Genomic DNA, 27,903 nt, shown 5'->3' with positions numbered 1-27,903 from the left:
AATCCCTTTAAAATTTAATTTAAAATTATATATATTTTCCAACTATACAGTGCTAAATTTTATCCTAATCTATATCATGAAATATAATCATTTCCCTATAAAGTGAGCAGAATAGTCAATTGCTCATTTAAATTGCTCACTTAATCTCATGAGTTGGAGATTTATTCTTACATCTTTTATAGCAAGATAGAATTATATAAAATATTTTAAACATAATGAATAATGTCTATCCTTTGGGGCACTTTTTGTTTGAAGATAATAATGAATCACCTGTGAGATGCTATTATTAAAGGAGTGATAAGCTTCATAAGAACACTATTAACTGCTTAAGAGGAGGGAAGCTGATTAAAGGAACTGTCCATACAGCCATTGGACTGTGATGTGGCCACAGTAATTCATAGGTTAAGAGGATCAAATCCACCCAACACATGCCAGCTGCCCTTTGCTCTTCTGTGATGCTTTCTCAAGGAAGTAGGAAAAACAAAATTTTAGAAAAAATATGGAGAAATATGTATAAAATTCTGTAAAAGCACCAGAATCTACAAGGAGTACAACAGCACATATTCTACAAAAGCACAACTTTATAAAAGTTGCCTTAAATAGTTCCGAACAACAAGCTTAGTGAGTTGTTCCTTAAGCTTCCTCAGAGCAGCTCACAGCTGGGGCTACTGTTAGTTATTCCAAGCAGCTCTCATCAGGAGAACTTCAGAGAGTCTCGACAGCCACTCCCCAGTACTCTAGGAAGCTCCAAAGTCTGTCTTTTCACCAAGCCATTTACAAGGTTTGGAAACGTTGATAACACCTTTCATCTTTTCAATTCCTCTGTGGTTAATCATGTTTTTGTTCGAGTCCATGTTCAGTCCAGTACCATTTTCTGCAAACCTGCTTTGTAGGCAAGCATGTGAATTTAGTAAGCTTTACCAGTGTTCTTCAAGTTCAATGACAAAAACATCTGAAGGCAAACATACACATCTTCAGATCCAATTCAAGCATTTACATAAACAGAATTTGAAACATTGTGTTGCAGACTTGAGTTCTTTCCTATTTACAGGCTAGACAAAACAGTCTAGAAAAATAAAATTGCTTCAATCCACTTACACTAGTTCTTAGGGATTTTAAAACTTAAGAAACAGTGAATCTTTCAACTTCTAATTGACCTTGTGATAAAGATGCAAAGAGAAGGAACAGGGTGTAACAGGGATAGCCTTCAGGGGCTGCCCACCTGGCACCTGAAAAATCCTTAGATCTAGACCATAATGCATAATTCAAAGATAAATAACAAAGAACCTTTGGTTTGCCAGACACAATACTGAGAGCAGGAAGGGTGCTAGAACTATTAAGTCCAATAAAATTCTAAACCACTTGTAAGAAATCCATACATTTGTCAGGGAAGAACACCGAATAATAAATAAACAGCAAAGCCTATGAAGAGTGCTACGAAAGTGAGAGGTATAAAAATCTACTGGCAATGGAGAGAAGAAAATAATTCCCCTTAGTGAATTGTGAAGGGCTTCAAGGAGTGGAGGATTCTTGAAGATACTCAGAAATTTGCCAGAGAAAGAAGAGATGTGGAGTGGGGGAAAGTCCAGAATACCAGGTAAAAGGGAAAGAAGGAATAAAGGCAGAGAGACCTGAAAAAATGGGAGGAGTTTCATGTCACTACAGTAGAGCATCTAAGAAAGAAAATTGAAAAAAAAAGTAAAGATTTTGAAGGTCCATTTTTGTTTCACTGATAAATTAGGATTTTATCCTATTGACAATAGAATGATAATGAAGGGCCTGCAGCAAAGGAGTAAAAAATTAACAACTCTGCCAGTAGTAAGCAAGTTGAGCTGACATGGTAGAGACTGGGTGTGGGCAAAGTTTACTCAACAAGCTACTGTGCTGGTCCAGGTGAAAATGATAAACACTTGAGAATCATGATGGCATTATATCTGCATTAATTTCAGATATCCTGAGTAGGGCAAACTTTTATCATTCAAAATTTGCAAATATTTTCTCCCATTCCATTGTTTGTCTTTTCATTTTGTTTATGGTTTCCTTTGTTGTGCAAAAAGATGCCCAGCTTTTATTTAAAAGAGACTCATTTGCTAATTTTAAAATGTTGGTCTGAGTGGCAGAGACCTGCTGGGATACTATCCAGGGACAGAGGTTGTGTGTGCCATCCTTCTGCTCTCCTTCTGCCTCACTAAAGCCAGCAGTTGCCATCTTATTTTCTTTTCCTTTTGAGCAGGTGCCATCTTTATACTGAAAACAGCGGGAGCCATCTTTATTTATTTTTTTTTCAGAGGGTGCCATTTTTGTACTGTCCTTCTGAAACACACCGGGGTGCCCATAACTCCTGAAGGAAAGCTTCTACACATGTTTGGTGCCCCAGTTTTTATATCAGGTAACCTAGTTTTTGTGGCTATCATCCAGAGAACACCTCTTGATTGCCTGGCTCTAGAGACTCGGGGAGCCTTGTGTTCCTGGGTCCCATGGGACTGTAACAATTGGAGAGACAGTTCTTGGCAAGCTGCCATTCCCAGGGCACTGCACAGATAGCAGACTGAAACATGCCCAGTCTTTCTGAGAAAGAGGCCTAGTTGTGTATCCAGAAGTTTGGCTTGTGAGGCAGGCTTCTGGTTTGGCATACTTAAAGGGGCCAATGGCGATGTTGTCAGGGAACTGATTCTGTGGATGTAATCTTTGCACTCTCCCTCTGCTTCATTTCAGTTCACTGGTATCTTCCAGAAAGGGGCTTATATCCTTGTATGGTGCCTTGATTTTTGCTGCTGCTGCCGAAGGACACCTATACATCACCTGAAATTGATGGCCAGCAGAGTTTACACTTGTCATCCAACAGAACTGTATATATTTGTGCACTCTCAAAACTGCTGCCTGAGGGTCTGGCTTCCAATCAGCCTGAATCTAAGTGATGACTGAGAGCTTCCCCTTTGGGACAATAACTGGTCTTGGCACACCCACAACACTGGGAGCTATTAAAAATAAAATAGGATGCTTGGACAATCACAAAGGTTTGGGAGACAGCCAAGAGCTACGGCAAAGTTGAACACTAAGTTTTATCTACACAAGGCCAACACTTCAAAAATGAGAGAGGTGGCTGTTTCATCTAATGCACAGAAACCAACACAGAGAATCAAGCAAAATGAAGAAAGAGAGAATGAAAGAATAAGATAAAACCTAAAAAAAACCCTTAATGAAACAGACATAAGTAACTTACTAGATAAAGAGTTCAAAGTAATGATCATAAAGACACTTAGCAAACTTGGGAGCAGACTGGATGGAACACAGTGAAAAATTCACAAACAGATAAAAAAATAGAAAATACAAGTACTAAAAAGAACTGAAGAATACCATAAGTGAACTGAAAAATACATTAGAATGGTTCAACAGCAGACTAGATAAAACAGAAGAAAAAAATCAATGAACTTGAAGACAGGACAAACAAACTCACACAATCAGAGGAGCAAAAAGGAAAAAGAATGAAAGAAAGTGAAGATAGTTTAAGGGACCTATGGGACAACAGCAAGTGAAATGACATTTGTATTATAGGAGTCCCAGGAGGAGAAGAGAGAGAAAAGAGCAGAACACTTATTGGATGAAATCATGGCTGAAAACTTCCCTAATCTGGTGAAGAAGCAGACATCTAGATCCAGGAAACCCAGATGGTACCAAATAAGATGAACCCCAACAGACTTACACCAAGAAACATTATAATTAAAAATGTCAAATGTTAAGGACAACCAGAGAATCTTAAAAGCAGCAAGAGAAAAACAATTTGTTACACACACAAGACTATCAGCAGATTTTTCTGCAGAAACTTTGCAGGCCAGAAGGGAGTCATGTGATATATTAAAAGTGCTGAAAGAAAAAGTACTTCAAACCAAGAATACTTTACCCAACAAAATGATCAATCAGAATTAGAGGAGAAATAAATAGCTTCACAGACAAGCAAAAGCTAAATGAGTTCATCACCATTAAACTGGAATTACAGGAAATGTTAAAGTGACTTCTTTAAACTGAAAGAAAAAGGTGTTAATTAGTAACAAGAAAAAATATGAAAATATAAATCTCACTGGTAAAGGTAAATATATAGTAAAGATAGTGAATTAATCACCTGTAAAACTAGTATGAAGTTTAAAAGACAAAGTACTAAAAATAACTATAATTATCTATGATAATTTGTTAAGGAATTCACCAGAGAAAAAGATGTAAGATGTGACATCAAAAATATAAAACATGGGTGGGGGGAGTGTAAAAATATAGAACTTTAGAATGCATTCAAACTCAAGTTTTTATCAACTTAAAATAAACTGTTGTAAGTATAAATTGTTATATTTAAGCTTCATGGTAACCACAAAGGAAAAAGCTATTGTAAATTTACAAAAGATAATTAGAAAGTAATCAAAGTATAACACTAAAGAAGGTCATCAAACCACAAAGGAAGAGAGCAAGAGAAGAAAAAAGGAACAGAGGAACTACAAAACAGCCAGAAACCAATTAACAAAATGGAAATAGGTACATAACTATCAATAATTACTTTAAATGTAAATGAACTAGATTTTCCAATCAAAGACATAGAGTGGTTAAATGAATAAAAAAACAAGACTCACCCTCTGATAAAACATAATGGAAAAGAATATGAAAATGAATGTGTGTGTGTGTGTGTGTGTGTGTGTGTGTATAAAACTGAATCACTTTGCTGTGCAGTAGAAATTAATACAACTTTGTAAATCAACTATACTTCAATAAAATAAATTTAAAAAACAAGACTTATCTGTATCCTGCCTACAAGAGACTCACTTCACACTTAAGAACACACAAACTGAAACTGAAGGAATGGAAAAAGATATTCCATGCAAATGGAAACCAAAAGAAAGCTAAGGTAGTTATACTTATATCAGACAAAATGTACTTTAAAATAAAAGACAAAGAAAGGCATTAGGGCTTCCCTGGTGGCGCAGTGGTTGAGAGTCCGCCTGCCGATGCAGGGGACACGGGTTCGTGCCCCGGTCTGGGAAGATCCCACATGCCGCGGAGCGGCTAGGCCCGTGAGCCATGGCTGCTGGGCCTGCGCGTCCAGAGCCTGTGCTCCGCAACGGGAGAGGCCACAGCAGTGAGAAGCCCACGTAATGCAAAAAAAAAAAAAAAAAAAAAAAAAAAAAAAAAAGAAAGGCATTAGATAATGATAAAGGGGTCAATCACACAAAGAGGATTAAATATTTGTAAATATTTATGCACCCAACTTAGAAACATCTAAATATATAAAGCAAATATTAACAAACCTAAAGGAAGAAAATAATAATAGGCAACTTTAATACCCCACTTACAACAATGGAAGATCATCCAGACAGAAAATCAATGAGGAAACATTGGCCTTAAGTGGCATATTAGATCAGATGAACTTAACAAATCTACACAGAACAGTACATCCAAAAGCAGCAGAATAGCCATTCTCTCAAGTGCACATGGAACATTCTCCAGGATAGATCACATTGGGCCACACAACAAGTCAACTAATTTAAGAAGACTGAAATTACATCAAGGATCTTTTCTCGCCAAAATGGTATTGAAGTAGAAACCAATTACAAGAAGAAAACTAGAAATTTCAAAAATATGTGTAAATTACAAAACGAGCTACTGAACAATCAATGGGTCAAAAAAGAAATCAAAAGAGAAATTTAAAAAAAATATCTTGAGACAAATGAAAATGGAAATACAACATACCAAAACTTATGGGATGCAGCAAAAGAAGTTTTTAAAATGAAGGTCATAGCAAAAAATGCCCATCTCAAGAAAGAATAAATATCCTAAATAGACAACCTAACTTTACAAATCAAGAAACTAGAAAAAGGACAAAATTTAGCAGAAGGAAAGAAATAACAAAAGTCAGAGCAGAAATAAATAAAATAGAGAGCAAAAAGACAATATAAAATATCAATGAAACAAAGAATTAGTTCTTGAAAAGTTAAAACTGAGAGGACTCAAATATATAAAATCAGAAATGAAAGAGGTGATATTACAACTGATACCACAGAAAAACAAAGTATTATAAGGGACTACTATGAACAATTATATACCAACAAACTGGATAACCTAGAAGTCATGGATAAATTCCTAAAATACAACCATCTAAGACTGAATCACAAAGAAATGGAACATCTGAAAAGACTGATTACCAGTAAGGAGATTGAATCAGTAATCAAAAATCTCCCAACAAACAAAAGTCCAGGACCAGGTTGCTTCACTGGTGAATTCTAACAAATGTTCAAAGAAAAATTAATACTAATTTTTCTCAAACTCTTCCAAAAAACAGAAGTGGAGGGAACACTTCTAAACTCATTTCATGAGGAGAATATTACCCTGATACTAAAACCAGACAAAGACACCAAAAGAAAGGAAAATTATAGGCTAATATCCCTGATAAACACAGATCTAAAAATCCTCAACAAAATACTTGCAAACTGAATTCAACAACACATTGAAAGGATCATACATGGGCTTCCCTGGTGGTGCAGTGGTTGAGAGTCCGCCTGCCGATGCAGGGGACACGGGTTTGTGCCCTGGTCCAGGAAGATCCCACATGCCGCGGAGCGGCTAGACCCATGAGCCATGGCCACTGAGCCTGCATGTCCAGAGCCTGTGCTCCACAACGGGAGAGGCCACAACAGTGAGAGGCCCACGTACCGCAAAAAAAAAAAAAAAAAAGGATCATACACCATAATCAAGTGGGACTTAATTCCAGAGGTGCAAGGATGATTCAGTATCCACAAGTCAATCAATGTGATAAACCACTTTAACAAAATGAAGGATAAAAGCATATGATCAGCTCAGTAAATGCAGAAAAAGCATTTGACAAAATGTAACATATATTTATGATAAAAGCTCTCAAGCAAGTAGGTACAGAGGGAACCTACCTCAACATAATAAATATCACATATGACAATTCCACAGCTAATGGCATATTCAATGGTAAAAACAGGAAAGCTTTTCTTCTAAGATCAGGAACAAGACAAGCATGCCCACTCTCACCCCTCTTGTACAACATAGTATTGGAAGATTTAATCAGAAAGCAATCAGACAAGAAAATTAAATAAAAAGCATGCAAATTGGAAAGGAAAAAGTAAAACTCTCACTATATTCAGATGACATAATTTTATACAGTCATCTTTTGGTATCCATGCAGCATTGGTTCTAGGCTCCAGCCCTCACAAAAATCTGTGATTGCTCAAGTCCCATATATAAAATGGCATGGTATTTTCATGTAAACTATGTACATTCTCCCATATAATTTAAATCATCTCTAGATTACTTACAATACCTAATACAATGTAAATGCTATGTAAATAATTCTAAGTATGATGTAAATGCTATGTAAATACTTCTAAGTATGATGTAAATGCTATGTAAATAGTTGCGGGTGCATGACGCACTTAAGCTTTGCTTTTTGGAATTTTCTTTTTTTTTTTTCTTTTATTTTCAATCCACAGTTGAATCAGCAGATACAGAACTGGTGTATACAGACAGTCAATTGTATATAGAAAATTCTAAAGACACCACCAAAAATTGTTAGAACTAATAAATAAATTCACTAAAGTTGCAGGATACAAAATCAATACAAAGAAATCAGTTGCATTTCTACACAGTATTAATGAACTATCTGAAAGACAAATGAAGAAGACAATCCTATTTACAATTACATCAAAAAGAATAAAATACCTAGAAATAAATTTAACTGAACAAGTGAAAGGCCTGTACACTGAAAACTATAAGACATTGAGAAAAGAAATTGAAGAACACAAATAAATGGAAAGATATTCTGTGCTCATGGACTGGAAGAATTACTGTTATTAAAATGTCCATACTACCCAAAGCAATCTACAGATTCAAACAGCATTTTTCAGAGAAAAAGAAAAATCAATCCTAAAATTTGTATGGAACCACAAAAGACCTCAAATAGCCAAAGTAATCTTAAGTGATCTTAACCTTTGCTTGAGCAAAGGTGAAGACATCACACTTGCTGATTAAAAACTCTATGACAAAGCTATAGTAATCAAAACAGTATGGTACTGATATAAAAAACAGTCACGGGCTTCCCTGGTGGCTCAGTGGTTGAGAGTCCGCCTGTCGATGCAGGGGACATGGGTTTGTGCCCCAGTCCAGGAAGATCCCACATGCCGTGGAGCGGCTGGGCCCGTGAGCCATGGCCGCTGAGCCTGCGCTCCGCAATGGGAGAGGCCACAACAGTGAGAGGCCCACGTACCGCAAAAGAAAAAAACAAACAAATAAACAAACAAACAAAAAAACAGTCACATTGATTAACGGAATAGAAAGCCCAGAAATAAACCCATGCATATATAATCAATTACTCTACAACAAAGGAGCCAAGAATATATAATGGGAAAAGGACAGTCTCTTCAGTAAATGGTTCTGGGAAAACTGGACAGCACATGCAAAAGTATAAAATTGGACCACTGTCTTACACTATACACACAGATTAATGCAAAATGGAGTAAAGACTTGAATGTAAAATCTTAAACCATAAAACTCCAGGACAAAAACATAGGCAATATGGTTCTTGATGCTGGTCTTGGCAACAATTTTTGGGGGATTTGACACCAAAAGCAAAGGGAACAAAAGTGAAAATAAACAAGTGGGAATACATCAAACTAAAATGCTTCTGCACAGCAAAGAAGAAAAAGCAAAAAGGCAACTTACTGAATGGGAGAAAATATTTGCAAATCATATACTTGATAAGGGGTTAATATCCAAAACATATATAAAACGCCTACAGCTCAGCTAAAAATCAAACAATCTGATTAAAATATGGGCAGAAGAAGTAAACACAGTTTTTTTACAAAGAAGACATACAGATAGCCAACAAGTACATGAAAAGATGCTCAACATCACTAAACAACAGGGAAATGTAAATCAAACCACAATGAGATATCACCTCACATCTGTTATCAAAAAGATAAGAGATAACAAATGTTGGCCAAAATGTAGAGGAAAGTGAACTCTTGTGCACTATTGATGGGAATGCAAATGGTGCAGTCACTATGAAAAACATTATGAAGTTTCCTCAAAAAATTAAAAATAGAACTACCATATGATCCAACAATTCCACTTCTGGGTATTTATCCAAAGAAAATAAAAACACTAATTCAAAAAGATGTATGCACCCCCATGTTTACTGCAGCATTACTTACAATGGCCAAGACATGTAAACAATCTATATGTCCAAGGATATATGAATGGATAAAGAAACTGTGAGATATACATACAACTTTATATACAACTTAAAACTTTCTACATTTACTCATTCAAACTGTGGTGCCTATGGAAATGGGAAAGACTGAGAGCTGGAGAGAGTGATCTGAATTCTCCAAAAAAGAAAAATACAACTCCCCTTCCTCTCCCTGTATTGTCTATCTGCTTTGGAGAGCAAACTACTTGCATAAGCTGAATCATCAGGCCCTGATAGTGGGTTCCAAGAATCTGCCCTGTGCCAGGCACTACGTGCACACAATAAGTATTAATGGCATAGAAACTGAGGCACAGCTGGCTTATTCAAGGCCACACAATTTAAAAGGCAGGACAGGGATTCCAGCCAGATCTCCTTGATTTCAGAATTCATGCTCTTACTGCACCACAGTACTTTTCAAGATACATTAAATTATACAATTTATATAATGACAATCATGTATTACAAATGTAATCATGATTACAAAACTCATTACAATGTACTTCTTTACTTGCATTAACAGGATTGCTTTATTTCTTTCCTAATTCTTTCAGACAATCAGTCAATGTTATTTGAACAGTTAAAATACACTTTAAAGATGTGTGAGGATGATAATATTTTATTGACAAATTCAGTAATATGTTTGAATTAAATAGCAATTTGTCAAAAATTCTAATTGCCCACCAGATTTACAAGTGACCTACAAAACTTGTAAATGCTTCTAATGCATAAACAAATTAGCATGGCTGCTTTATGAAGTGGTAAATTACACTGTGCCATCAGGCACATACAGGGGTGCCACACTGAAGAACTGATTCAAAAGCATTCCTGAATGTTTAGCTCTGATCTGCATTTAAATTTCCTGTGTTAATAGTTACAACAAAACTATGCAGAGTCTTGGGCAAATAGACATGATAACCACCAAAGATTTTCACTTTAGTGGAGGAGAAAGTAGTGATAGAGAATGCAGAATGTCGACAATTACAGAACTAAAAGAAATTGTAGTTGGCAGTCTGGAATAGTTAAGAAGTTCTTGTAGAGACATTTGTAAAGTTCTTTCTGCTAGTACTAAACTCAGCACTTTCTAGAAAGTGCTACACTGACATTATTCCATGTGGAAATTGTTTCTAAAGTAAATGGAAATGTCTTGTGTGTTGCATTTCATAATGAATTTCAAACTAAATAAACAGAATAGATTTTAATGTATACACTAAAGAAAACTCTGCTTTCTGCTCCAAACTGTTCTCAGAGACTTCACAGCACTCCACCCTGACTCCCTGGTCTCCAGAGGCTGAAAGAAAGATGGACTTTCCTGTCACCGTCACAGGGCATTGGTAGGAACTCGGGAAGGGGGTTGGGGGAGGGAGAAGAAAATGTAAACAAAGAGCCATGAATGACTACCCTCCCCTCTATTCACTTTCTCACTTAGGGGTTATACTTGTGTAGCCCACTATCAGCATCACAGAAATAATAATAGAGGAATAGTTGCTGACGGTAGCAGTGAACTTTGACTCTCAACTCCCTCCCACATACCCTTCAGGCATCCTAACATGATGATAAGGATTGTAATGGTATTGCCTGCAGAGAATTGTGCCAAAGTCTCTGATAGTATCAAAGATCTTCTGTGGTCCTTTGAGCCTTGAAAGGGTGAAAAACAGCTTGTAAAAGATGCTTTTATTCAGATGTACACTCTGGTGAATTCCTCGTCTATGTGAACTTCTGTGATGTTTCAAAATGTCTTTAGCAACATCTTCTGTCTTTTAGTCTCCGGTGATACTTTGACACCTAATGTAACTGAAATATCACAACTGATGTCTTTTCTGAATCTACACACATAAATATTTTAACAAATGTGGACGTGTAAACATCTAGAAACTGGTAAACATGACTGCTCATGGAGACTGGCTCCAAAAATAAATTTGCCTTGTATTATGTGAAAAATATGACATGGATTTACCTCATGACTATGATTTTTTGCTTTTATAATTCTTGAATTCAGCTTCAGTAGAATGTGCAATACCTAAAAGCAGTACTTTAGGAGTTTTTGTCTTCTGTTAAATGTTAACAAAATTGTTATAGCTAATATTTTTATTAGGATTAGAAAAATTTCTTTAAGTATTAGTAGAACCAAACTTTTAACATATCTATTTCCTCCTTCAAATGAATGATTTATGAAAATTTATTTTATAAATTTATTTCATAAACCTGCTGTAATGAGTGCTTTAAGCAATTAACTACACAAAATATTTTAGTATATCTTGACTTAAGTAAATAATAAATTATCTAACAGTTTCTATTTTTTATTTAAGTTACATATCACTGAATTCAAGGCATTAGTAATATGTCAGACTGTGGGAGTTAAGTCATATGGATAGTTTATAATATCTGAACTATTTGTGTACTTTATTCTGCAAACAAATTTATTTGTTGCACTAGGTTTTAATCAGCATGGCCATTTGAAATTCAAAAACTGAAAAAAAAAAAAAACAGTCCATCAAATTAGTTCACTAAACAAATCACTGAGAACAAAAAAATGGAAAAGAAATTCCTCTAATATAGAATCTGTTTTTCTGTCTCTGCACATTTAAAATTAATCAGTATATTTCTTATCAGTTTCCCATTATTATAAACTCTGTAAAGTTGACTGGTACCATAATGGTAGATGAACTAAAATAATTGACAAGAATCAAATATTTCTTACTTTAATTGGTACATAGGGATATTTACACATATATATGCATAAGAACAAGCATGCTTATTTACATATATATATGAAATAAGGTCACACAAATATCTATCACTTTAAAGAAGTTGATGGCGTCCCTGAGCAACTAAATATAAGAGATTTATTTCTAATAATCTTCCTTGCAAAATATTTCATGCTGTTTAACAGGCAACATTCCAGAAATATGTATACCACCTAACTCATTTCTTAACTGCAAATGTGGTCACATGAATCCATTACAGAACTATAATAAAAATATGCATAATACCAATTTACCTTGGCATAAAGAATACATTGATAAATCTCTATCATTGAGGCAAATTTCAAGCTCTTGTCATTAGCAGCTAATATATGCACATCAAGGTGAAATAATAATACTGCAGCTGGTTATAAATTATAATTTAGATTTCCATGGTTGATCTCTTTGCTCTTTATCTTATATTATTTAAATAAGGTTATTTTAACATATATTTGTAACAGTATTAGATATAAAGATGCACTTGATTAATCAACCATAGTTTTATAAAAGTACATCTATACATTAACAAAACCAGTAAATTTTTAACAAATATGCTATATCACAATATAAAAGACAAATTCTTCTTCCTCGTTTTCCATGCAACATTAATGAAACATACATAACATTGTTACCTAGCTGGAATAAATTATTTTTAAATCCCCAGTATGTGTTTCTGTTATGAGTATATGTGAGTGTGTGTGCTAGCTGAATATACATATCCAGTTCCATCAGCCCTTCTAATAGTAGCATATGTAGGCATTTGTTTTCCATTTAACTGGAAAAACCAAAATGCTAGCAATAAGGCAGAAAGTAAAAAGAACAATTTTTTGTTTAAGTTATCATGTCCTTTATATCATACTGCACAAACATGAGTAGAAACAGAAAAATTCTAACTTTAGAAACTGTGGCATGTAAATGTTTCCACCAGGCAAATTGTCGTGACAAACTGGATAGTATCAGTGAAAGTAGCCCCATACTTTCTTGGCTACAAAAATGGAAAGAGAAAACCTTGATGCAAGAGACCCCTTCAGATAAAAACCACAGTTTTTCACCCGAAGTCGACTCCTCTCTCTTGCCCAAAGTGCCTAATCAGCTAATTTCTAAATCTTATGAGTCAACAACAAACTATAGGCTCTTCTCTGCTCTTTACTCTCATCCTAGGTCAAATTATTCGAAATTCGACTTTTTTAATGCACAAATGATAAATGAACATCTAAAACTTTATTCAAAGTTTAATAAAGAAAAACAGTCTCCATCCAGATAGTTTATATAGACATTCAGAAAGATAGTGTAAATGATTATATAATCTAGAATAAACAGAATTTTTCCAAAAGAATAGTGGAGTCAAGTATACCTTCCAAATTTCTATTTATGTCTTTACTAATACGTTGGAAATAACTCCATTGACAAAACTAACCTAATTTTCAGTTACGCCAAATAATACTATCTCAACCAGTTAAAATTTCAAAAGCACTGAGGCAGTAAATGGCAGTGACCCAAAATTCTATTATCACAGCTCAAGTTTCACTAACTTGTGAGTATTTACTTTGTCAACCCTAAATACAAACAATACAGCCATGATGTACATTAGAGAAAATGAAGAGTTCCCACCAAGTTTTTGCAATAGCTGCTTCTTTTTTTTTTTTATGTGAAAGATACATGAACAAGATATCCACATTAAACTAAGAAATGGTAAAAAGGGAATGTATAAATAATTCTACATATAACATACTAATTACAAGTTTAAAGATAGTAATATTTACTTGTCCAAAATGTTCTTCAGCAGAGATTTATCATCCTTTTTTGAGATGTTATAACAAATCAATCCCTTAATAATCACACAATTATCTTTATAATTCATGGGGAGAGGCAATTTATTAAAATGGAGATATTCATTAACACATTTGGAAACTTTGGGTGATTCATTCTTCTATTCCAATATCTAATCATTAAAACAGGTTAGTTATACACTCTAGTTAGATATACACTCTAATAAGTACCACACCAAGGAAAAGCAATAAGTTTGGAAAATTTAAATGTCCAAATATTTCTTCCACAGATCCTATTTGTGCTTTATTATTGTCTTACCTCAATGATTTTGTCATGAATCTCCAAGCCATCTGCTCTATCAGCAGGTCCATTTTCCAAAATCTTTGAAACATAAACTCCTTCCATTGGTGTTTCTTCTTGATTATCCTTTAAAAAATAAAACCTTTAGCAGTAAGAAAGATGTAAACAAAATTTTAAGTTGGATAAAAAACAATTTAGTAAATGTAACATTGCCAAGCCTCTCTAAACATGCAATTCTCTTTCTTAGCTGGAGATTTGGTACTGAATTTTAACTTACTTAACACCAAATAGTCATTAATCAAGATGGCAGCTTTAATGAATGAACATCTTTGACAAGATTATCTAGTTACCTCATGTTTTTCAGTATACATAAAAGCTATGGGGAAAGGGCATGAACGAGGTAATAACAATGGGCTTCTAAGTACTATTTATAAAACATCTCATGTATAAAGAGGTATAGCAATTAAAAAGGGCTATAAGTTAAAGAAAACAAAAAGCATATCCAGCCTAACTATATAATTGGTTTGAAATGTGGTCATAGTTCTGAAAATATAACTTAGCCTCACGATGTGACAGATCTGGAAATATAGCTCTAACTGTATATCTTCACAGGGGAGACTAGGAGCTTACTCAAGTGTAAAATCCCAAAAGATCAACTCCAAATTGTAGGAGAACCCATTCGAAGCTAATCTTTACACAGTTCCAGGTACAATGAGACTAATGATTAATTAAACCTCAAACACATAGCCAATACCATACATATAGGACATTTTAGCAAGTCACAGAAAACCAATTACCCTGCAAAACTTATTTTGGGAAAATGGCCAACATTCTATAATAATACACTGTATAATTTTAAATGTCACTTTGCTTTATAGCAAGTTAAACAAAATTATTTCTCCTTAATCATCCTTCTTTATCATGAATTTTAAGAGGCTCTTAAAAGTGTCTAGTGTCATCTAAATGTCAAACACCCTACTAGCATTTATAAAAATATTCCTTAGGGGAAAAGAAAACAAAAATATATGCTGAAAAGACTTTTATCTTTTCATAATAAATGGCAACTGTTCTAGAAACAGAATACAGCAGTCATTAGTTCCTAGGTTTTCTCCTTAGGTAGGTTCATTCCTAGATATTTTATTCTTTTTGTTGCAATGGTAAATGGGAGTGTTTCCTTGATTTCACTTTCAGCTTTTTCATCATTAGTATATAGGAATGCCAGAGATTTCTGTGCATTAATTTTGCATCCTGCTACTTTACCAAATTCATTGATTAGCTCTAGTAGTTTTCTGGTAGCATCTTTAGGATTCTCTATGTATAGTATCATGTCATCTGCAAACAGTGACAGCTTTACTTCTTCTTTTCCGATTTGGATTCCTTTTATTTCCTTTTCTTCTCTGATTGCTGTGGCTAAAACTTCCAAAACTATGTTGAATAAGAATGGTGAGAGTGGGCAACCTTGTCTTGTTCCTGATCTTAGTGGGAATGGTTTCAGTTTTTCACCTTTGAGGACGATGCTGGCTGTGGGTTTGTCATATATGGCCTTTATTATGTTGAGGAAAGTTCCCTCTATGCCTACTTTCTGCAGGGTTTTTATCATAAATGGGTGTTGAATTTTGTTGAAAGCTTTCTCTGCATCTATTGAGATGATCATATGGTTTTTCTCCTTCAATTTGTTAATATGGTGTATAACGTTGATTGATTTGCGTATATTGAAGAATCCTTGCATTCCTGGAATAAACCCCACTTGATCATGGTGTATGATCCTATTAATGTGCTGTTGGATTCTGTTTGCTAGTATTTTGTTGAGGATTTTTGCATCTATGTTCATCAGTGATATTGGCCTGTAGTTTTCTTTCTTTGTGACATCCTTGTCTGGTTTTGGTATCAAGGTGATGGTGGCCTCATAGAATGAGTTTGGGAGTGTTCCTCCCTCTGCTATATTTTGGAAGAGTTTGAGAAGGACAGGTGTTAGCTCTTCTCTAAATGCTTGATAAGTTGCTAGGTTTTCAAAATGCTAAATACAAAGAGGAAATATGTCATTGCCATCCTGGCCTGAACACAGCAATACATCCAACAACACTCAGACAGTTTGTGTGACCAATATCTGCAATGCAGGATGCAAAACTTTCATGGCAGCTGATTGGAAAATGAAAGAACATGATTTTTTAAAAACTTCACTACCTTTCCTAGTTAGGATGAAAATTAAGTTGATGTACTATTTGAAGGATATGAAAGAACATTGCAACTACAGTATTTGGTATAAGTTTATTAACTCATGCATTTTGAAACAATTGGCATCAATGTAGAAAAATTATTCATTCAATTTAATAAAAAATTTGATTTGGGGAGCCAAAAATTTATCAAATCAACTATCTTTTTTAGACATGGTATTACCTATGTAGTTGTGAAAACAATTATCCCTCATTTCAACTTATTTTAACTCTTCATTCATTCATTCAAGATATTTTATAAACTGCCTGGTCTGTGTTAGCATCTGAAAACTGACCAATTTGACATAATAAATAAGAGGTACAAGCAAGCAATACACCTGTCTAAGATTATTAAGTAGAAATTGCCTATATGTGTTATTGTGAAATAGGTTTATTTAAGAAATTTGCCAACAGGACTGTATGATGTAGGTAAAGTGTGAAATGTACTCTTTTTTTTAAAGTAGCAAAGTTTGTTAGCTGTTGTTTTGTTTTATTTTTCTCAAAAAAATTCTCGGTTTGTTCTGGAATATTTATACTGGAACATTTGCATTTTGATGACAAGCACTATTTTAAAGATTAAACCTTCTTTTTTTGTTGTTTATTTTTTTACTTAAAATCCACAAATGAAAGCTAAGTCTTCTATTATTTTAAGCAAAGAGTGAGTTATGCATTAATAGGGTGGGTTACCTGATTTGGTCGACCTCCTATAATATTGAATCCCAAAGTGTCATTTTCTCTTTCTAACACAATAGTGAATGGCTTATGTTCTCCATCCTAGAAGAAAAGGGATAAAATAACTGACTAGTTAAAAAATATAAAAGAAAAAAATGCTACAACAAAGGTGTTTTTTAATGGTAAGTACATTGATTTGAAAAAGAGAAAACCTTAAAATCTTAAAATTAAGGATGGCTGAATTTGGGAGGTTAATTTCTTCCTGAATTTACTTTGAAAGTATGTATTTGAAGGAACAACCATGCATGTGAGAAAAATAACTATTTTCAAAAATGACTAAATGGCTTTACATGTTTATACATGCAGCTTTTATCCTAACTCAGCATCTGATTCTGACTCCACTGTAACTTAAACAGATTTCTGATTCAACCATGCAGGTATCCTTATTTTTTCCCTCCAATACAGATGAGTAAAATAAATTGTTAAAGAATCTAAGAATTATTTTATGTAATAATTTCACTTTGGAAAACCTTAAGGGATGCAAATAATAGTGAGCTATTTATAAATTTATTTCAACATTAATATTCACATTGCTACTGAAATACAGGCTTTTGTAGGTTACAGTAATCATAGTTTTAAATAGTATTTTTATTTGGTTTTCCATAATTTCTGCAGAATTTTAAAAAGAGAGGATTTATGCTAACTAAATCAGTATGTATTGCTTTCCTGATGGCCAAATAACAATTAAACAAACAGGAATTATATCTACAAACCTCCTTGTTAAAAAAGACCAATTTAAACATAAGATGAAACAGTGCAAGGCTATATGAATTTTATTCATGGTTATTCATATTATTAACTATCCTAGGAAATTACATATTTGGCAATTACTTCAGAATGATAAATTTCCATAAACATCATCACCACTGCTACCATCATCACCACCTTTTCCCAGGAACTTTTCCCAGGCAGTGTGCACAGCAGCCCCTGCTGGTAGTGGGAAAACATTTCTGAGCAGCACGGAGAAGCCTCTTGTTAAGCAGTCTGCAGATCATGGCCAGTTTTGCCTCACTTCTCAGAACCACAGCTTGACTTCTTGACTTGTTGCATGGACTTCTCTGTCATATAATCTAGCCTTGCTCCTTTCCACCAACCATTGCTTCCCCAAGACCTTGAACCCTGACCTGGTGTTACAGACCATATTTCTGTGCTTCTCTCTGGTCCTCCCATTTTGTAACTTTATGTGGATGTAAATATGAGAGGGAAAGAATCATAGAGAGCATCCAAACTTTTAATAAGCATGTGCTTCCGTTTATCAGAGTAGAAACAGTTCAGCCCCTCACACTTCAATTATCCTTTTTAGGTTCAAGGACAGAAGCTTCTAAATTCGGTGCCTGAGTTGGAGGCAATGCAAAGCAGTTCCAAATGGGCATCACCCGGGGTTGCTCCTCCCCAGGAGGCAGGGGAATGAAAACAGCTCCTTGAACGGAGTGTAAGTTCTGCTAAATCCCTGCTCACCATGGCAGCGGCCAACAATGTCAAACACTGTGCAGAAGTCCTTCAGAAGAGAAGGAACATCTTTATAAACAAGCCTCTTGTCACGAGCCGCTGCAAAGAGGCTTGTTTATTCCGTCAGAAAGCCGGCAGTCCAGGAACACAGTTCAGGGCCAGCAACCTCGACAAAGAAGGGAAACATCCCAGGAGCTCACACAGCTAGTCTGAGCACAGATAGATGTGAGCTCTCAGACTAGGTTCCCCAAGCCTCACACTCACCCACTCACGTTCCACTAATAATGACATCTGGAAGCACTTAAGGACTATTTAGGGAAGGTCAGGGTGATGAAAAGAACCCTGCAGGTCTAAGAAATCCCATCTCTTAATTTCTTAACTCCAAGTTATCCTGGTTTCCCGTATCCCTGAGTCCCTGTGCTGAGGACAAAGTGGCTGATACGGGTGATTTGGTAGGGAAACTAAGTCATGCAGAGCTAAAGGTGTGGGAATGACACGCCCCGGGATGCTAGCCAGCGGGAGAGGGGAGGCAGGGTAGGAGAGGTCCTCGCTACCTGGCTTTCCTTCTCTGGCTTCAGGCCGAGGCCGAAGGTACAAAAAATATGCAGAGAGGGTAGGCAGGAGAGTGAAAGATGGGAAGCAAGGGTCTGGGTGGGAAAAGGAGTTTTCCTAATTCCTCCTTCTCCGACGAAAAGTTGGAATTTAATCTGTTTAACTCTTTTCCAATCCCAGTATAAGTGGAAAGGGGACAATCCTTGTAAACTGCAATACTAATACACTCGAAAGACAGTAATAGTATAGGATGATCAGGGCGGTGGATGCTTCTTCCTACCACATAAAGAAGGATGTCACCTTGCGAAGGAATTCTGAAGTGCCAGAAAGAACCGTTCCCCTTTCCACCCCGATCGACAATTCCCCGGGTGCCGACCCCTCAGCGCTTACCCGGCCGCGGCCGCCGCCTGGGTCCCTGGCGAAGTTGCGGACGTGAGCCATGTACTGGGTGAACTTCTCCTGGTACCTGCGGGCCTTGAGCAGCACCTCCCCCTGCAGCGCCCAGAGCTGCGCCAGCAGCGCCTTCTCGCGCCGCCTCCAGGCAAGGACTTGAGGCCCTGGCGCCCGCCCGCTCCCGTCACGGACTCCCGGCGTCCCGCCGCGTCGGACCCCGGGAGCTGAGCCGCAGTCCCCCCGCGCGGACGCGTCCCCGCCGCCCCGGCCGCCCGGCCCGGAGACGCAGCCCCGGCGGCGGCGGCGGGCAGGGCCAAAGTCGCAGCGCTCGACGTGCGCCGCCAGCTCGCGCAGCCCGACCGAGTGGCCGCAGCTGCGGGCGCGGTAGTCGCACTGGGTGCGCAGCTTCTGGACGAGGCTGCGCAGAGGCAGCACCCGGTACAGATCGCGCGGCGCCAGGGGCTGGCACTGCAGCGGGCACCGGCGCCGCCGCGCCGCCCAGGGCAGCAGGCAGCGGGCGCAGAAGACGTGCCCACACGGCGTGCACAGGGGCTCCTCCAGCACCTGGCCGCACAGCCTGCACTGGAAATCCGGGTCCACCGCTTCGGCGAAGCGCTCCAGGGCAAAGCCCATGGTAGGGATGGGGGAGAAAGGGAGCGAACGAGGAGTCCACTTTCTCCGAGCCCCTTGTCCCCCCACGAACTACCCCAGGGACAGTGCACCCGCTGCGATAGCTCGTCGGAGGGGAGGAGAAGGGTGAGGGACTGTGATCTCAGAGTTTGTTTGGCTTGAAGTTTTCTGGCTCCTACTAAGTCCCCTGACTCTGCCGTATTGACACGAATAGACGCCACCTCCGGTGGCCTCCCTCCCCCCCAACCCCCCCACTCCCAACCTGCCCACACCTTCCTGCTCTGCAATTTATGTTCTTTCAAATTTTGTCTGCGGAGAGCTGAGGGCAGCTTACAGTGGTCCTTTGGAAAGCTGTGTGCCCGTTTGCCTGAACAGTGAGATTCAAGCAGTCCTTGGGCAGAGCTGGTAATGGGCACAGCGCGGGTGTTGAGAAACAACACAACTCCACCAGAATGAAAGCTCTCTCCGGAAGAGCAGGATCTTTGTTCGGTTTTCCTCTGAATCATCATCGTCCCGCACTCAGTCGTTCTTCAATAAACGTGTTTGAAATCGATGCACTTCTGTTTTTTCAAATCAACTACAAAATCATCAGCTAAGCGTCTGCGACCGAAGGAAATCACTGTGAGGTATCTACAGAGCCAGGCTTCTCAAATCACGATCCAGAAATCGGGTGAGTGTAAGCGAGGCGGGATGATGACTGACAGCAAAGACCGGGAAAAGGCCAGGTGCTCGCCTTAGGACACCACCCTCTTAGGGAGAACTTGAACCTCCCTTCAAGATCTCCTACGGCGGGAGGACGCTAGGATTCTGTTACCTGGCAGTCTGGCTGCAGGTTCAATCGCCACACCATCCGTCTTCTACCTCCAAAGGCATTTTACCACTGGGAATGGGAATGTGATCATTTGGGCACCTGGAAAGGAGAATTAAAGGAAAGGATGATAAAAGAAAGAAGTGAAATAATAGCAATAAAATAATGAACCGCTTCCCTCTATTTGTCTTGAATATACAATTTAGGTCAAAGTGCCCCTCCCTCCAGTTTGACTCTTCAAAGTGTGTAGCAGCCAGGCCTTACAGAAAACATGCAGTAAGGGAACCCTCCAAGCCCTCCGGCCCCAGCTTCCTTCACCATCTTCTGAACCTTAGGGATGCAAAGCAACCCTATGGCCAGGCTACACACCACTTATTGCCATTATCCTGAAGCTACTTCCACATAACTTAGGATGAGCTTCCTAAATTAGTCATTGAAGATTCCTCATTGTTCCCAGAAAATCAAGTACTTTGGTGCAGTGCCAAAATGTATCAGTTGAAACACATGAAAGAGGCTCCAGACTTTGTTCTTTAAATCCTTGGCACTAACTGAAGAATTAGCAGACGCTAATAGTAGAGGATAATAAGAATCTTCTGAGCCTTTTTTCTGTTTGAAAGAGGAGATTTCATTAGAGTAGTTCAATAGCAAGTGAGGATCCTGGGGTGGCTTGCCAAATATTTGATATGTTTTTAAACTTGTTTCAAAAGAAAAAGCTATATTTCATATTTGATACATACAGATATATGATAAAGTAACATTTGCCACAATGCTCTACATTTCACCCTCCCCTTTGGCCAACTAAATAAACAATAAATTCCTGAATAAATAAGAAATCATTAACAAGAACAGCATGTACATATACTTGGGAATTGGGTAAATCAGGAAAAGCAGAACCTTATTGAATTTATTCAAATAGTTCGGAGCCAGAGGCATCTATTCCATCTTTTTAGGCTGTTGGAAAAAGCTACGACTTACAGCTATGACTTTATAGATGGAGCTTGGCAATTATTGTTTCACAATAAAAGCAATGGCAGTGAGAACATTTTTTAAAAGAGAGCATGAAGAGATGGAATCTAAAAATATTCTAGTGAGATATTAGGAAAATGAGACTTGCAGTTACTTGAAAAGAAAACATAAACCAGGGGTTGTGTGATGCCCTTGGTCCAGCCATGCAATTCTTGTAGCAAAAGTTAGGAATGTGAGCAGATTATGGTATGAGTTATTCCAGGATATATAACATTTTGATTGTTAAAGAGAAGATGGATGTCAAAGACCTTGTCCAAAAAGAATAACAAGTTCAAAAATGAGAACATGTGAAGTGAAGCCAAGTAATGAAGTAGGCCAAAAGGATCTAGGGAAAAATCGTTTAATTCTGAGAAAATGCAAGCCTGAGCGTGTCCAAAAGAGTTAAGTACCAGGAGAAAAATATTACAACAGTTGAACCCTAAGGGAATGGACACACTTAAAGTGAACCCCATGGACTCTTCCCATCTGAAAATCTGTGACATCAGTTGAGCCAAATAGTCTGATTTCACTTGCCAGACTATAAAATATTATTCTATGTATAAGGAAAAAATAGTAATATCTAGGAAAAGCTTGGGTGAGCTGGAAACTTGAAGCCTAATTAGATTGAGGTAATTAGCTGATGTAAGCACTTGGAATAAGTTTTAAATATGCAAAATATTTCAGCAAAACAGATCCAGTAACATTTGAATGTCTTTTGTCAAATGAGACAAATTAGCGCCTTGCATCATTAGCTTGGGCATATCCTTATGTTTTCACTGATCATAATTTTCTTTTAAGAATGCCTGGTTAGTGAAGTTTTCAGGCTGAATAGCAATATTGGAGGAAGAGCTGAAAGGTAAGCTGCTGTCTTCCTTCTTGTTCTTGTCTAGCTGTCCTGCTGGTTGTGGCCAAGACCATGCCTGTCCCCTTTCTTATAAGCTTTCCTTCAGACTGAACTTGAGAATATGCGTGGCCAACTGAGAGGCAAGAGAAAGACGGTACATAGACTTAGTTCGTCTCCAAGCCACGGACTCTGGCTTGACTCAAAATATCTTTAAGTAGTCAGTATTTGGGTGGGAATTTTCAGCTTGGGAACTAGTTTTTGCTTCAATTCACTGTCAGGAATCATATATTCATGAAAACAAATTTAAAAATTAACTTGCTATATTCTTTGGGCTAATTTCTAAAGCAGTAATGAAACTGAAGTATGCCTGTGTGTGTTTTGAGTGAGAAGAGGCAGGGTTCCAACCCAGTTCTGAGTCATCCCTACTGCCAAGGATGAATAGGGAATCAGAGAGTTACTTATTGCTAAAAGTCAAATGTTAAAAGACCAAATACTGAAATACTATATTCCAAGACTCACAAATGATGAATGGAGACATGAAAAATAAGGAAGAGATATTTTTTTCCACCCCATGCATAGATAGTACTTTAAACCAACTCATTTGTTATTTGTGTCATGTTGTCTCATGCATTTGATTAAGAATCATAAGATCAGGAAGCTTGGGGAAATTTTTTCAAAGAAGACTTTAAAAAAGTCATTTCTTTATTTCATATATGTTCATATAGCATAATTTGGTACTTTTAATACAAGAGTAATTTTTAAATCTTTTGTTATAAGAACTTGAAATATCATTTATATTTTCTTTTCTCTGATTCCCTGACCATTTATCATGAATTAATGTTATGGGCTATAATCAAGTACATTTTCCCAAAGTGCCCTAAATTTAAGCTACAACTATACAATATTACTCTGATAGGTAAGACAAAAACAGCCAGCTGCTTCAGGTTAAAATAGTTCCTGTGGAATATATTTATCTGTATGATTGAAACTAACATTCACTTTTGTTCTTATCTTGACAGTTTTTGCATCATAATCTAGAATCAGAATTGTACCTAGTAGCATAAATAAATATGTTCAGAAAGCATAAGATAATAAGGAGGTCAACTTGAGACTATTTAAAAATTCCAAACTTGATAAAAACAATGAAAGATGCTTTAAAGTTGAGTTTTTGAAAGCCTATTAAAAACAAGGCGGTATTTTTATAAGATAGGTTGATAACATACTATGCCAAATAAGAGACACTTTAGGATTTGTGTTTTACTCTTTGGCAAATAGCGAAGTGCTTACACCCAGAGAACAGAGAGCAGTATCACCCCTTACAATCCCTGTCTTTAGGAGTTATTTGCTATTATCTTGCTGTTTGACTGCCTTTGGCAAAATGAAGAGTTAGAAGGGGCATCATGACAGTACAGAATGCTATTTTTTTATGAATTTATTTATTTATTTACTTACTTATTTTTGTCTGTGTTGGGTCTTCATTGCTGTGCACGGGCTTTCTCTAGTTGCAGCAAGCAGAGTCTACTCTTGGTTGTGGGCTTCTCATTGTGGTGGCTTCTCTTGTTGCGGAGCACAGGCTCTAGGCACACGGGATTCAGTAGTTGTGGCACGCAGGCTCAGTAGTTGTGGTGCATGAGCTTAGTTGCTCCACAGCATGTGGGATCTTCCCAGACCAGGGCTCGAACCCATGTTCCCTACATTGGCAGGCCAATTCTTAACCACTGCACCACCAGGGAAATCCCAGAATGCTATTTTTAAGACGAATAAAGTGATATGAACAAAACTGTTATGCTCACCAAGTGCAGTAAATGATTTACAGTAACTGTGCAGTCTCTGTGGAAACGAATTGTCAGACAAAGTGAAATGGAGAATTTAAAGAAAACCGAGTTAAAGTGATATATTAAATTAAAAATTTTGGCAACTTTCAATTCACTTATGGCCTAACTTTCTAAAATCACTGAGACATTAGTTAAGGTAATGTTATTATCCTATTTAAGAGAGGTCTGTTGTGAGAGATGGTTTGTACAGGAAAATATATAAATCCTGTATTTAATTAACCTTGATATTTTTGCTATATCTCTGTGAGTCACAGTCACTGACAAAGAGGGAAGTTATCAAAAACAATTATAAGAGGTAATGTGTAATAACTCTTTACTATAGGACAGGCAATCTTTACATGCAAAGTCTCTTTCAATTCTCTCAATGACCATTTTGGGTATATACTATTATTATTCCCACAAGTTGCCCAAGTTTACACAAATAGAAAGTGGCAGAACCTGGGATTAAACCAAGATCTGCCTCATTAAAGACCTTTCACTCAAACACTACACTTTAATGACTTTTTTTTTTTTTCATCTTGACTGCTGAGTTATTTTAGGATAAAATGTGCATATCAAACCTGATTGTGAATTGAAGCTATAACTGTGTCTATTTGAATTCCATTGTTCAAAGGCTACCACTTTTTTGTTTTCCTTTCTTTAAGGAGGGAAAACCTAGGGTCATATGTATTAGAGGTCTTTAAGTAATTGACATGAATGGGAATATTTATGTTATTAGCTGTTCTGTGTAATACCAATGTGGTTTTATTTTTAGATCACTTTGTCCTATATAACTGGTCTCAAATAGCTGGGAGTTCTCTATATAATAATCCATTGTCCCAGTTCCTTAAATTCCAGCTTAATCAATCATTATATATTTTGACTGAACTCTTATTTTCTGTTTAGTTCTTCAGTGAAAATTTTCTGTAACTGAATATCTTCTAGTGGTTTCTCCACAAAGTTGCAAAATTTTGAAATATGGTAAATTCATTAAATAAACTTGTTGCTTAGTGAAAGCCAACAACTTATTTTGTTGAATGTCATTTTTGGTTTTTTACTACTTGTTATAATGATGTGGGGACCAGAGTGTAAAATTAATAATGTAAGTAGGGTTTGAAGACAACACTAGGAAAAATGTCACTAATCACATTTACCCTCATACAGTAGCTCCCCTTTATCTGAGGTTTTGCTTTGCACGGTTTCAGTTACCCATGGTCAACTGCATTCTGAAAATACTAAATGGAAAATTCCGGAAATCAACAATTCATAGATTATAAATTGCACAGCATTCTGTGTAGCAGCATTCCACTCTAACCCACTCGGAATCCCCAACCATCAACATCATCATGGCTTGATGATTCACGTTAACCAGAAACAGATGATCCTCCATCTGAGGTGTCATCAGAAGGTCAATAGCAGCCTAATGCTACATCACAATGCTTATGTCATTCATCTCATCACGTAGGCTTTTTTTTTTTTTTTTTTTTAGATGTTGCGGGTAGTTTATTAATTAATTATTTTTTTTGCTGTGTTGCGTCTTCGTTTCTGTGCAAGGGCTTTCCCTAGTTGTGGCAAGCGGGGGCCACTCTTCATCACAGTGCGCGGGCCTCTCACTATCGCGGCCTCTCTTTTTGCGGAGCACAGGCTCCAGACGCGCAGGCTCAGTAGTTGTGGCTCACGGGCCTAGTTGCTCCGCGGCATGTGGGATCCTCCCAGACCAGGGCTCGAACCCATGTCTCCTGCATTAGCAGGCAGATTCCCAACCACTGCGTCACCAGGGAAGCCCACATAGGCTTTTTATCATCTCACATCATCACGAAAAGAAGGATGATTAAAATAAGATATTTTGACAGACCACATTTACATAACTTTTATTACAGTATATTCTCATAATTGTTCTATTTTATTATTAGTTATTATTGTTAGTCTCTTACTGGGCCTAATTATAAGCGATATATATACAAGATTCAGTACTATCTGCACATTCAGGCATCCACTGGGCATCTTGGAACATATCCCCAGTGGATAAGAGGGACCACTGTAACTCTCCTTTGGGTTTCTGAAACCACTTGTTTGCATATTTTCCACAACTCAAAGGTAATCCATAAGTAGTTAATATTATCTATTAATAATTTATTACCAGATAACATAATTTTTTAATTTATTTTTTATACAGCACATTCTTATTAGTTATCTATTTTATACATATTAGTGTATATAGGTCAATCCCAATCTCCCAATTCATGCCACCACCATCACCCTGACCCCTGCTTTCCCCTTTTTGTGTCCATACGTTTGTTCTCTACATCTGTGTCTCTATTTCTGCCTTGCAAACCAGTTCATCTGTACCATTTTTCTAGATTCCACATACATGTGTTAATATATGGCATTTATTTTTCTCTTTCTGACTTACTTCACTCTGTATGACAGTCTCTAGGTCCATCCACTCTCTACAAATGACCCAGTTTCATTCCTTTTTATGGCTGAGTAATATTCCATTGTATATACTTACCACATTTTCTTTATCTGCTTATCTGTTGATGGGCATTTAGGTTGCTCCCATGACCTGGCTATTGTAAACAGTGCTGCAATGAACACTGCGGTGCATGTGTATTTTTGAATTATGGCTTTCTCTGGGTATATGCCCAGTAGTCAGATTGCTGGATCATATCATAATTCTATTTTTAGTTTTTTAAGGAACTTCCATACTGTTCTCCATGGTGGTGGTATCAATTTACATTCCCACCAACAGTGCAGAAGGGTTCCCTTTTCTCCATATCCTATACAGCATTTGTTTGTTCTAGATTTTCTGATGATGCCCATTCTAACTGGTGTGAGGTGATACCTCACTGTAGTTTTGACCTACATTTCTCTAATAATTAGTGATGTTGAGCAGCTTTTCATGTGCTCCTTGGCCATCTGTATGTCTTCTTTGGAGAAATGTCTATTTAGGTCTTTTGCCCATTTTTGGATTGGGTTGTATGCTTTTTTAATATTGAGCTGCATGAGCTGTTTATATATTTTGGAGATTACTCCTTTGTCCATTGATTTGTTTGCAAGTATTTTCTCCAATTCTGAGGGTTTGTCTTTTCATCTTGTTTATAGTTTCCTTTGTTGTGCAAAAGCTTTTAAGTTTCATTAGGTCCCATTTATTTATTTTTGTTTTTATATCCATTACTCTAGGAGGTGGGTCAAAAAAGATCTTGCTGTGATTTATGTCAGAGTGTTCTTCCTTTGCTTTCCTCTAAGTGTTTTATAGTGTCCAGTCTTTCATTTAGGTCTCTAATCCATTTTGAGTTTATTTTTGTGAATGGTGTTAGGGAGTGTTCTAATTCCATTCTTTTACATGTAGCTGTCCAGTTTTCCCAGCACCACTTATTGAAGAGGGGGTCTTTTTTCCAT

The 27,903-nt window shown here is 37.0% G+C and overlaps 1 protein-coding gene across 1 annotated transcript in view; it reads right to left on the bottom strand.

The window, feature by feature from the left end:
• The window catches only part of PDZRN4 (PDZ domain containing ring finger 4), a gene marked incomplete at both ends in the record, with an annotated part of 371,596 nt that extends 351,563 nt beyond the window's left edge, over positions 1–20,033 (bottom strand). The window contains 3 exons of the mRNA XM_079715656.1: positions 14,080–14,187; positions 16,962–17,048; positions 19,398–20,033. Coding sequence (XP_079571782.1) covers positions 14,080–14,187; positions 16,962–17,048; positions 19,398–20,033 — 831 coding nt within the window. The remainder of the gene's footprint in view (positions 1–14,079; positions 14,188–16,961; positions 17,049–19,397) is intronic.
• Positions 20,034–27,903: the final 7,870 nt, after the last annotated feature.

This window comes from Hyperoodon ampullatus (genome assembly GCF_949752795.1).
Source record: "Hyperoodon ampullatus genome assembly, chromosome: 11".
Classification (NCBI taxonomy): Eukaryota; Metazoa; Chordata; class Mammalia; order Artiodactyla; family Ziphiidae; genus Hyperoodon; species Hyperoodon ampullatus.
The sequence above is the reverse complement of the archived record's forward strand: the minus strand, read 5'-3'. Positions and strand labels throughout refer to the sequence as shown.